Raw genomic sequence first — 13549 nt, forward strand, 5'->3', positions numbered from 1 at the left:
CTTGCGGCCTCCGACGTGGAAACAAGGCCAAGCGACTCAACTATGCACGAAAACACAGGAACTGGGGTGCAGAAAAATGGCAGCAGGTGCTCTGGACTGATGAGTCAAAATGTGAAATATTTGGCTGTAGCAGAAGGCAGTTTGTTCACCGAAGGGCTGGAAAGTGGTACACGAATGAGTGTCTGCAGGCAACAGTGAAGCATGGTGGAGGTTCCTTGCAAGTTTGGGGCTGCATTTCTGCAAATGGAGTTGGGGATTTGGTCAGAATTAATGGTCTCCTCAATGCTGAGAAGTACAGGCAGATACTTATCCATCATGCAATACCATCAGGGAGGCATCCGATTGGCCCCAAATTTATTCTGCAGCATGACAACAACCCCAAACATACAGCGAAAGTCATTAAGAACTATCTTCAGCGTAAAGAAGAACAAGGAGTCCTGGAAGCCCTGATCTCAACATCATCAAGTCTGTCTGGGATTACATGAAGAGAGAGAAGCAACTGAGGCTGCCTAAATCCACAGAAGAACTGTGGTTAGTTCTCCAAGATGTTTGGGCCAACCTACCTGCCGAGTTCCTTCAAAAACTGTCTGCAAGTGTACCTAGAAGAATTGATGCTGTTTTGAAGGCAAAGGGTGGTCATACCAAATATTGATTTGATGTAGATTTTTCTTCTGTTCACTCACTTTGCATTTTGTTAATTGATAAATATAAACTATTAACATGTCTATTTTTGAAAGCATTCTTACTTTACAGCATTTTTTCACACCTGCCTAAAACTTTTGCACAGTACTGTATATATATATATATATATATATATATATATATATATATATATATATATATATATATATATATATTTGTACATCTACCGCTTAGTCTGTAGAACCTAGTAAAGGTATGGGGAGTAGCCCACACCACTGCACTGCAAATTTCCTTGACATATGCATCCTGGAATAAAGCCCACGAAGTTGCCATGCCCCTAGTGGAATAGGCAGTGAGCTTTTCTGGAGGGGCCAAGTTGGCTTGCTCATAGGCAGTCCAGACTGTAGCTGCTATCCATTTGGACAGCCTCTGTTTAGACAGGTCTTGACCATGGGACTTTGCCACATAGCAGACTAAAATTGTTTGGACTGCAACTCCAACTTTTCGCTCTGACAACATAATACGCTACTGCCCGCACAGGACGGAACATATGCAGCTGCCGCTCTCTGTCAGACTGGAAAGGTGGTGGATAGACGGCCTTCAATTCCAGACTGGTTGATATGAAATTCCAAGATAGTTTTCGGCAAAAAGCAGGATTGGCACGGAGCGTAACCTTTGTCCTGGCTTCTGCAAAAATTAAGCCGAGGTAATTGCAAGCAAGAAAGCTGCTTTAACACTAGCACCGCTGCGGTTATACTGCTTGATGGTTACATCAACATCAATATTAAACAAAATATCGGATACAACAACTCAAAAGTTTTATTTAAGCACATCACATTAAACATCTGCAAAGCCGAAACGCCATATTTAAATGAACAATTAAACATGAAAGGGTTTATTTTCTAACTTACCACATATAAAGCACTACTTCAAAAAATGAAAAACTATAATAAAAAAAAACGGTAACACTTTATATTAAGGTGCTGCTTATTAAAGTTTTATAAATGTTTTATAAATATATACCAGATGTTTAATAACTATGTTATATAGTGTTAATAAAGCATTATAGATGGTTTATAAGGGGACAGTTTTTAGCCACTTATTGTACTTTGGGATGTTTAAATGTGATTCCGTCTATGGCTAGTGCATGGTTATAAACCATATATAATGCTTTATTAACACTATAAACAGGTGTAAACAGGTATATGTACGTACAAAACTTTAAAAATGAAAGTTGTAAAATGAAAGTAACATTTTCTCTTGCGTGTGTGTCACTCGGTGCAGCACAGAATCCAGGTTGAGCTGCTGCGGCCTGTAGCTTTGCAGTTTACTGATTGAAATGTTTTATGCCGAAGTGCTGTGGCTAGCTTCAAGATGAAATCTCTCCTACTGATATTTTCCCTGGTGCATTCCTTGTACAAAACGAAGGAATTGATGGCTGCCAGGTTGCTGTGTGTATTTTGTTTATTTTGTATTTGGTTGTATTATGATTTAAATGTATTTTATTTTGCACTGTTGTTTTAGGTCTGCAGGGAAGGTTTAATTGCCTCCCCTGCCAAATCACTTGTAGAATGTGCCTGAGCCCGACTGAATGATTGACAAGCAACCAAGCTCAGGCACAGCTGCATAAAAGAGGCAGGAACCTTTCAGTCAGGGTGGGATGTACAGAGAGGAGGTACATGAGAGAGAGAAGGAGAGGAAAGGCATAGAAAATAATATGCTACTTCTGCTGGAAGGACCAGCACGATACTTGTTTGTGTTGGATTATTGTATGTTTTGTTTTGGACAATTAAATACACGCATCATCACTTCATCCCGCAGTACTGGTGTCTGTTTACTTTCTGTTCTGACGTCACCACCAAGCCATACTGTTCACACTCCCTAAGAAGGGGCCCTGGGCCAGTGGTAGCAAACTCTTAGGGCTCCTGCATGGCTTGTGGCTTTGCCTGAGGCTTCTGCCTCTGTGACAGGCAGCAGAACCTATTGTAGCCTCAGCAGCAAGCAGCCGCGGGCCGGTTTTGAACACCAACTCTGGCAGCAGGCGCAGCCAGCTGTGCCGGTCCTTGAGGCTGTTGGGTGCTAGGGAGCCAGTTTGCTGCGGTTTGAGAACTGCGGGTGGATGCTTGGGAAGCAAGCGCACCAACTCTTTCGTGGATTTCTACGTGCGGTGAGAGCAATAGAGCATCTTGTCAGCTATGGGACCAAAGGTATGCCCTAGCGTAATAGAGGCATCCAATAGCGGTGCTTTGTCCCCATCAGGCACATGTGCCTGGGAAAGCCAAAGCTGCCTGCATGCAGCTACCAGCAAAGCCAAATTTCTACCTACAGCTGCTTGTTCAGTTTTGACAGACGGAACAGGTTCTTGTTAACCAGGTGCAGCTCATACAGTTGTTGTGGTGAGGGCCTGTGGCTGTCAGAGAGGGACCTCAGCAAATACGACTGGTAGGCTACCAAAATGCCCAGCTGTGCGGCAAACACACTGGCTGAATAGGCACACTTGAGGATCACGGGCACTGTTTATTAAGGCAGACAGTGTCCTTGGACAGGAGCGCTAAATTAGGTACCTGTACCAATGCGGCAATTGAAGCACCCAGCTTCTCCGTATCGTGCACCATATACAGGGTGTCCACAGACCCGGAAATAGCAGGAGCTGTAGCTGGTTGACCCCAGTAATACTGAATCACAAACAGAAAATCCGGGTGCACTGGGAGGGGGGGGGGGGGGACACTAGAGAGGTGGTAAACTCATCACCTTGTCTCACCTTCTGTAGGCCAGGGCACTTGCAAGACTGCAGTGGCCCTCTTGATCAGTGGTAGAAGCTCGGCCAACAGGGAGAGCTTAACCATAGGGGATGTTCTGTCTGACTCCACGTCCTCAGGACGGGAATGTCAGCTCCTGTTCGCCCACCTCCTCAGAGGAGAGCACGTCATCCAGCTTGCAGGGCAGGCGGCGCCGAACGTTCACGCAGTAACTCTGCGAGCACCGTTCCTTGATGGGAAACTGCTGCCCAGAGCTTCTTCTTCCTCAGAAGAGGAGAAGAACAGGCAGAGGAGGAGGAAGACAGTAAATCGCGTGCGTCGTCCGCTCTCCCTTGAGGATGCAACCACCTCTCTACCAGAGGATGATGTGGAAGAACACTGTGCAGGAGTGAGGGATGTGAGGGATGCAGAGTGCTCTATAGAGCAGTGGAAGACGTTTCTCCAGCGTGCGCCTGGAGAAATATGCACACAACTCGCAGAAACTGCGGTTCACCAGTGCCTCCTTTGTGTGCTCTCAACCCAGGCAGGAAGAGCATCTGCCGTGCTTGTCCTCAACAGGCAGACTGGCCTTGCATGTGTCGCAGGGATAAAACACAGGCATTATGCAAGTAGCAATGGTGCACAGTAACAATGTACAAGTGCTACCTTAGTCTCCTTAAAGACAGTAATGGCGCTGTTCAAGACCCGAATAAGACCGGCTTATTACCAGTTGGTAGTGGGTCGGAACTGGGTCAGTTCGGTTTGGTACCAGTTCGGTGAGTGTAGCACCGGGTCTGAACTGGGATGGTACAGGGTCGGTGCGGTAACCTCGGTCCCAGTACGGTACGGTACCGGATTGGGAAAGGAGCAAGTCGGTGGCCTCGGTACCGGTATGGTATGGGTCCACCAGTTCGCAGTTACTGTGGGTAGCAGGGTTGCCCACCTGTGCAAGCTACAGGCAAAACCACTCAGTCAGTACTCACATGAGACTGAGGGAAGCCTGCTTGTTAGAATTAACTAACAGCCCTCGTAATGGTGATGCAAAAGCTGTCACCAAAACGGCATCAAGATGCAAGCAATCACAACTGAAGCAGCCTCTTGGTCCTGGGCCGTATCTCATGAATACAGATAGCCCCGGCACCACATAAATGACACGGACATAAACAAACAAGATAGCTGCTTCTGCATCAAGTGCTCAAAGAATATCACAGACATTTGCAGAGCTATTTTTTAGATGTTATAGTAATAAAATAATGACTTGGGGGGGCGGGGGGAGCACAAAGGAGCGACTCAAGCGTAATTAGTAAAACACAGTACATGCGAAGATCTATAGCAGAAAAAGTACTTATCTGAATAGCCTCTCCTGTCAAGTCAGTTCTTGAAAGGAAAATTGGGGCCGAGATCTGTGCGCACAGTGCTTTATACCCTCGGGGTCACAGGCTCGGCTGAGCAGTTTTGTTATATCTTATTCAGGTTTTGGGTCTTTAGCAGGTAAATATCCACTTGGTAATGGTTACATTTTGTACTTGAAAGGGAACTAATAAGATCGCGACAGCAACCGCATTTGCTTGTAACAGTTTTTCAAGGGAAAAAAAAACAATACAGTTCTGATATTTGTGTGTCGAATTTACTAATTCAGCATTCTTAAATAATTGAATTGATCAAACAGAAAACAGGAATGACTAATGAAGGCACCTGCCTTTAACATAGAAGAAACAACTCGGTTTACAGCGACCATTTCATTGGGGATCTGAATCATGCTGATTTGTAAATTGGACATGTTTTACTAGAGACTAATGAGACATTGACATCTGGGACCAGACTGGGGCAGTAACAGATCAGGGAGATTATTTCAGGATTTACAGCACTGGTGTACTTTTAATAAATGAAAAGCATGCCTTTAAAAATTAAATTAAGTATACAATCTAATGAGATGCTGTACATAAAAGTAGATGTCCTATCTAAAGGAGTAACACATGCCAGTTAATACAGTAAAAAATGTAATTGTAGAAAGTTCCAGGCTGAAGTGTACACTATACAGCCTAATTATTTGGTCTCAGTTCACCTCATTGGTTTAACGTTGTGTACACTCCCTGTTATCAGAAAGCAAACATGGTTTATTTTTTTATTAACCTTTATGTATAAAATGAAATTATCCTTTATAAGACTTGACAGGTGAAATAAAACCATAAAAACACAGTCATCATAGCAAATTGTCAAACAGACCAAATATCAAACATAAAAGTAAAACCTCACGGCAGAATCAACATTCAGTTTGAACACTTCAAAATCTAGGTCAAATAGCACACATGTAGGATTAGCTGAAAGCATTAGTTAAAATCTGCTTGCCACTGCAGAGAAGCAAACCAAAACCATGGGGCTTCTGAAATATCTAAAAGTACAGAAGCTACAGTATAAAAAAACCAAACAATTCTAACTACATTTTTGCATGTAAGGTTGTTGGACCCCTATTCAATTTGATTTGAAATGATCAAAACACAACATACTGATATAAAAACACGTTATTAGAACTGCAGCAAGCTACTCAGGGCATTAAAGAAATGTAAAACATGTCCAAACATTCTAGGATTGGTCCTAAAATCACTCTGGTCCTTTTAATGGAGAGTTTTCAGTCAGTCAGCGTTTTGCCTAAATTCATCATAAGCCAGCGCAGCGTGAGAAATACTAGAGACCAGTCTGTAAATAGTCCAAATGAATGAAGTGTGGAAAGGTGGACATGCATTCCGACACTGTCCTCTCCTAACATGGAAAGTCATCAATGCCTCTGCTCTTTCAACTGAACCTCATTTGATTTTGGAAAGAGTGTTAAAATGGAATTATAGAAAGAGTCTGAAATGGGTCTGACTGGGATTACAATTTGTAGTGCTTTGGCTACTCATGTACAACGAAGGAATATCTCCACTAAGTTCTACAATACTACAGTGCTTCTTGGAAGCTCATATTTGTTGTTTTTAACACTGTGACCTAACAATTTTGATGCACCACTAAATCACCTCCTTTTTTTTTTGAAATCTGGCCAGTTAAAAAGTCACAAAGCTGTGACTCATTATTGAAAGAACGGCATTTTAAAAAAAGTTAATTTTGCTTCATATTCATGATTCTGATTTTTTTTCTTTGTTTTTTATTTTAAATGAATGTAACACTGCTCACAAATACAATGACATGTATTTAAAACACTCCATAACAGCAATGTCACTTAATCCTGTAGGCCAAAAAAACACAGTACTGGCAACATTCTTATAGCTATCAGTTATTTTCTCTCAAATGGGGAGGCATTGTGTAGTTTCTAAACTATGAACCAGATTTTGTCAAACTAACTAATGTCAGTTTTTGTCAAACTAAATCAACCTCAGCAGTGTCCCTGGCTCATTTAATTAGTCTATATCCTGTTTTGTGAAGCGGCTGGTTCTTTTATTAGCTCAGACAGATTCATATGGAAACCAATGAAGATGTAACAGCTGTGACTTTCTAACACAGCAGAGTAGCTGTGGAAACTAGCCATGAAGCACCACGTTCATGCCGCCTTTGAGGCTGTGTGGTCCAGTGGTTAAAGAAAAGGGCTTGTAACCAGGAGGTCCCCGGTTCAAATCCCACCTCAGCCACTGACTCAAGTCACTTAACCTCCTTGTGCTCTGTCTTTTGGGTGAGACATACTTGTAACTCTGCAGCTGATGCATAGTTCACACACCCTAGTCTCTGTAAATTACCTTGGATTAAGGTGTCTGCTAAATAAACAAATAATAATAAAATAATAAACCAAGGCTACTCTTTCTTTAAAATAAGCTGAAACTGAGATTATTATTTTGTTTACAAGTTGTCTTCCCCCCCCCCCCTTTTAGACTGTAACACTAATAGGAAACCAAAACGTAGCTACAAAGCTATGCAGCAGCTACTGCTCTGACTTCCTTATATGTGCCAAAAAGATGGGCAGTTACTCAAAAAGCCAAACAGAATTTATATCCATCATTCTCTGCCAAGGCTTACTGTAGCATGAAACTAGAATTTTAATTTGCTTTAATCAGCTACAAAGACATCTTATTGAGCAATTATCCACATACAGTACATGGATTGGGTAATTGCTGCAACAAAGATATTGTAAAGAAAGAGCTGAATGTTTGTGTATCAACAATGAGATAACAGCTCAGACAAGGATTAGAAATAATAACATTTATTAGATGTGGTTATATATTATAACCTTGTGGCCCAGGATCTCGCCTATGGCCAGTGGGAGCCGTTCTCTTTTGAGGTGAGCCTCTGACAGAGGTCAGAGGGCATCGAAGGCCGGGTAAAGGGACCCATTGACCCCCTAACAGGACGCGGTGAGATGGAGGAGGAGATAGAAACTCCACGCATTTTGGAAAAGGTAGCACTGAATTTAAACTATCCGACAAATTATATGATAGGGAGGCACTGAAGCCTCGCCTCAATTCACGACAAGCCTCCTATTAGTGCGTGAGTCCACTGTCTAATGGGAAATTGATTGAAGTGGTGCAATTTGGCTATTATGTGGAGCAAAATGGCTGTGTCTTGCTCCGCTTTTGTGTAACCTGCCTAAACGTCCAACTAAAAGTACAGTATGTCCTGTCTCTCCCTAAACCATGGCCTGTTTCATAATCTAATCATTTTCCCCAGGACTTTCTTATCTATATTGCTTTGAGTTGGCTATATCATCAACTAACTTCTTTATTTCAAAATAAAATCACCAATTAGGCATAGAGGCTAATTTTCTTTTGAAATTCTTCCCAACCAAACCATGCATTCTTGTAATACTAGTAACCACTGCAGCTGTAAAAACAGAACATGCTAGGATTCTATACGCTTACACATTAAGTGTATCTTAATAATATTATATTAAATACTTTCTGACAGTCAGGCCAACCCACTAGGCCACAATCATATGCTTACACTGTTAAAATGTACCATTGATCTCCTGATTTCAGTGTTCCTGTTACTGTTAATATACTTGGTGCTGAGCAGAATTTAATTTTAGGTCAATCAGTCTCATTAGATGGCAACTTGTTGACATTTTTCCCTGCAATGACTATTCATTTTCCGTTTGCATGCTTGCAATCAGTTATGCTCATTACTTTTTAGCCCTTTGAAGCAGTTTCTACCCTTTATAAACAAATTGCATTGCAGTGTACTAAACTGCTTTATCTTCACTGATGGAAAAGAGCTCTCAGCCTGCATTGGAATCTGACCTGATCTGTCACTACGTTCACAAACAACAGCCTAAAATGACATCCTGTCATGACAATTATTGAATATAAGGTCCAAACCCTTGCCCCAAGGGTAAATGATCTTTACCTGAAGCATCCTGACTTTACTGCCAATTCTGAGGCATACTGCTTTTTCTTTCAGTATTGATAACTCAGCTATGCTAAAGAATGTTGAGCACTCAAAGGCAAATGAGAAACAGAGTGGCCACCTTTTACTTCCTCTCAGCTAACAGGCTCAGAAGGATGTTTACAGCAGCTCATGACACAAAAACATGTTAATGGATGCAGTTACCCTGGGAGCAGCATTCAAAGTGTAAGGCAAAGTCTAAGGCTTTACTCTTTTTTTAATATTACATTTGTACACTGTGAAGAACACAGGGAGACCTCATGAATCATTTCAATTTTGTCCACGATTGAGTACTTTACTGTGCTAAGGAATATCGTCTCCACAAGCCCAACCAGTAAGATGATGTCTTTAACCCAATCAACCAGATCTGGCTCTAAAAGAAAGGAACCCTTTGTACAAGGCATGGTAAATCTCCTGTAGATTAAGTCCATTCTACCACTATTACTGCTACGACTACTACTACTACTACGACTACTACTATTACTAATAATAATAATAATAATAATAATAATAATAATAATAATAATAAAATAGCTATTGCTTTACCGGAATAAGAGCCACAGCTGTAACAGCATATTACAAAAAAAAAAAAAAAAACACCTGCAATGTTGATTTAATAAAACACAGCAGGAGTACCATTATTTCTAGCCATTTCTATTCTTATTTCACTGTTGAACATGCTGAGGATCAATGCCCGAATACAGCAGCTTTAAGAGCGGGTCAAATACAGGTTCTGCAGATTCTACTATTTCAGGACAAAGACGGATATAGTTTCTGCCTTACATTTCTCAGGATGCTCCAGTTTCTGCCTCCCGCGTTTCTTTCGGGGAGTGGGTGGCACCTGTTCCTCTTCTCCTTTCTCTGAGCCATGATTCTCCCAGTGTGTGAAGCAGCCATTCTCCAGAGAGGCGCCTTGCTCCCCCTTCCTGTCCCCCTCTTTAGCCATCTCATTCACCTTACGGGAAGGCTCTTTGGGGACACCGTTTTCTGGGACACCCTTGTCCTTGTTCTGCTGGGAAGAGGCGGCGCTGGTGTCTCCAGGACTACTGTCCATATCTCCGTTGTGAGTCTGCTCCGAGGACTGGCTCCCTGTGCTCGAATGGCACTTGGGCCCCACCACACATTCCTTTGAGGTATCACAGCTATCAACCTACAATAGATGGAACAAGAAAACATCTATTAATATATACAGTATATATTTAAAGATAGCTTCAGAGAACCAAAGCCATCCACAACACTTGAATGGACAACATGTCTTGGTATATCCAGCACTTGTGCAGTACGTAAACATACATGGAATCCGATGGATGTAGAAGCACATTTGACCTTATACACTGTCTTTGTAAAACTGTCTTGAAATAGCAGTGTGATTGTTAAATCTTATAATTTACTTTTGTCATCTTGCTAGGACCTCTTGAAAATAAGATGTAACAATATATCGCTAGGATTCTTTAAATAAATGAGGTTAAATAAATACAAATTGAAAATGAAACTGAAGCCATGTCATTTAAAACCAGACTCTCTGGCATGAAATACACATGATGTTCAGGGATGTATTACAGCTATTTAACCAGAACTTTCAAAGTTCTTTCTAAAAACCCATTCAGCAATAAACCCCCAGTTGTGAATGCAAAAAAGTCAGCATGGACTGTGTTGGCCTAATTAGCAGAGACCACAGGGTAGACCACACTGGTACAGTTTTTAGTAGTCGGTACTACTATGAGCCACGTACAGTTAAACAGAAACTTAGTTTCATTCCAAATTTCTTCTGAAACCCATCTGTGGGAAAAAAAGAGTTTCATATTTGACCACCAGGTTAAATGTCATTGCCATGGTATACAAGTGCAGCTCTGTTCTAACCTGAAAAGCCTTTTCACTCACACACACATTCTTCAAAGGAAAGATTCCACTCATTCTAAATACAGTTGAGCTAGAGGGATATAATCCCTGATATATGCCCTTAGAATCTTTGTAACCGCATCACAAAAACAAATCAAACAAGATCACTCCATCACCTATTTACAAAATGTCGTTTAGTAAATTTCAACCTTTTTAATAAGATGTCAATTGAGGATTGAGGATCAAGAAAATACGAGCACCTCTGAGATGTCTACAGTCGCTGTAAGAAGTATAGAGAGAAATACTGTCGGACAAACTGAAAAACCTACCATCCGTACTACTAGCAGTGCTAGACATGGGAGCGTTACCCAACAGCGACTTGTTTTAATTGAAATAGAAAGAACTGAAAAAAAATACCAGAAAACACATGCCAGAGTTTAAATGAATATCTCAGAGAATTTTATGCAACCATCAGAAATATATAGGGACAACAGTCCAGTATATCAAGTTATATTTCTTTGAGAGCTGGGATACACAGACATTTAACAAGCCCTCCGTACTGAAAACAAATATATATACAAAACTCCAATTTTACATCTGCCAATAATGTCTCTACCTCGATAATAAAACAGCTCAGGAATGAGTGTAAGGATGAGAGCATACATCACCCAGCCATTACTGGATCAAATCTGACAAAACTAAAGTCTTGTAATGTTTTAAATACAAACACTCCACAACGCCTGGTGTATAAGGTGTGGTTTGACATACAAATACATTTTGAACAGAGAAGCAGAGAAGGCTCAAGAGAATTACCTCATAATGCTTTCCTGATCAAAACCAATGAAAACAGTTTAAAGTTTGCAAGTCTCATAACAGCCCTATGGGCATCTTAAAATCCAACTTCCGAGGAAGAATGTGGGAGTGCCCCGATGATCCACACGGCCTCATCAAGTCACTGGAGAAATCTTTATCCATGAACCAGGCGAGATCCAACCAATGTGAGCAATTCAAATATCTGGCAGACTGTTAATGTCCAACACCTGTTTACAAAGCAGGGAAAGAATGTCCATGACTGGTCATCAATGTAAAAGTAGCCTTAAAAAGTTACTGAACTGTCAACAAAGAGCAACGCAAATGTTCAATCACCATCTTCAGCAAGTGGCACCACTTCCAAAGAGGTCACACTCCTCCTACTGTCCAATTACAAGACAACTTTCCCAGAAGCATTTTTAATAACTGCTCAATATCTGGTATTAAAAATGCTGTTTTGTATACTAATTTCATAGAGAAGCGCATAAGCAACATTATTATAACGGAGGACTATATTTTGTAGAACTTGACTAAGGTCCAATTAGCCAAACGGTTGATAATGTCAGATAATGCCTTCTGTGCCAGGTCTTATTGGAGGAGTTGAGACCACCAAACTCATTTCACTTGTTACCCGAGCTTAACTCAAGCCTCTAGAGATGAGAAATAATAATCAAAATAATATTATATATATATATATATATATATATATATATATATATATATATATATATATATATATATATATATTTAGCTCAAAGAGCCAGCTGCCCAACATTTCGATATGTTGTACATATCTTTCTCAAGGGAGCCTGTGTTTGAATCCAAACATTGGAGGTATTTATAGGTTTTTGACGGCATGACAACTACTTGTTATTGTTTACATTCAAATTCATGATTTATTCTTACATGATGTAATGGTGTTCTATATATATATATATATATATATATATATATATATATATATATATATATATATATATATATATATATAAAACAAACATTCATTCCTTCTACAGTGAGCTGCAGCAGTGAAACAGGTGGTCTGGACAGCACTGTTGCTATGTGAGCTCCACGACTGGCATTTGCCAACACTGTGACTGCAGGATACATAACAACAACACAAACAACAAGAAGCCTGAGACAGCACTGCAGACTGTAAGCAGGCGTCTTCCTCTGTCTAGTGCTCCTTCAAGAATATCTTACTGCTCTCCCTCATTAGCTGTGCAGCCCAATAACCCAGGGGGCCACTTGTTCTCTTTAATAGCATACTCCTGAGAACACAGCAAAGGTATAATAACAATTTGCTTGATATATGCATATCTAGTAGATACAGATAAGTGATGATGTGAGACTTGACCCCACAGCATTTACAGCATATGACACATTTACATGGGGGTGTTAGTCGCTGACATGAAGGCAATTTAACATTGAATGTGGTATTGCTAGATCACAGTTAAAGCTGTTTTTGCTAGGATTATCTTTTCATGTCTAAAACACGATTATCCATCTTAAAAAAGGAAGGGTTTAGTAATACCACCATGAACAGTCAGGTTTAACCTCTGACCTTTCCTCTCACAAGCCACTGTCTGACATACTGTGTATACTGTAACTAGTCAACAATAATACTTTAAAAAAAAAATCAATTAACCAGCAATAGTCTTAGGGATTGGAAATCAGTAAAAAGATGTAGCATATTCATTACGGTTCTATACATTTGATCAGAACAGCATCATCAATTTCATTTTGTTCAATTTAATTTACTTCTGAATAAAGATGACTTTACCAAGCAGACTGTCAACAACAACCAGACTCCCTCTCGTTACTCCTGTTTCTCAAGCCCTGTGGCACACAGCTCATGAAGACTGATAAGTCAATCACTAAATTGAACCCAGTGACTTGTACGTGTTAATCTGTTCCTACTTCTAATCAACAGAAAGCGACTCTTCACACAGCTGCTCCATTAAGAAATTATTTTTAAAAACTGTTAGTGACAAATATACAAAAATGGGTACCATCGCCCATTCATAGGTAAGTGAGTTGAAGCGGTGAGGCAACATCTGAATTCAAATATTGTAGAAAAATGGAAGCAAAATAATTAAAAACAGAGTAAAAACAACATAGAGCAAGATTCTAAGAGTTATTTACTCCAAACC

The 13549-nt window shown here is 40.5% G+C and overlaps 1 protein-coding gene across 7 annotated transcripts in view; it reads right to left on the bottom strand.

Moving 5' to 3' along the window:
• Positions 1–13549, bottom strand: part of LOC117402280 (DNA (cytosine-5)-methyltransferase 3A-like) — a 228785-nt gene that overhangs the window by 125900 nt on the left and 89336 nt on the right. For all 7 annotated transcript variants that reach the window (XM_059023711.1, XM_059023707.1, XM_059023706.1 and 4 more), the window contains one exon: positions 9531–9897. In XM_059023711.1, coding sequence (XP_058879694.1) covers positions 9531–9801 — 271 coding nt within the window. In that variant the 5' untranslated portion in view covers positions 9802–9897. The remainder of the gene's footprint in view (positions 1–9530; positions 9898–13549) is intronic.

Source organism: Acipenser ruthenus, chromosome 5, assembly GCF_902713425.1.
Source record: "Acipenser ruthenus chromosome 5, fAciRut3.2 maternal haplotype, whole genome shotgun sequence".
NCBI lineage: Eukaryota > Metazoa > Chordata > Actinopteri > Acipenseriformes > Acipenseridae > Acipenser > Acipenser ruthenus.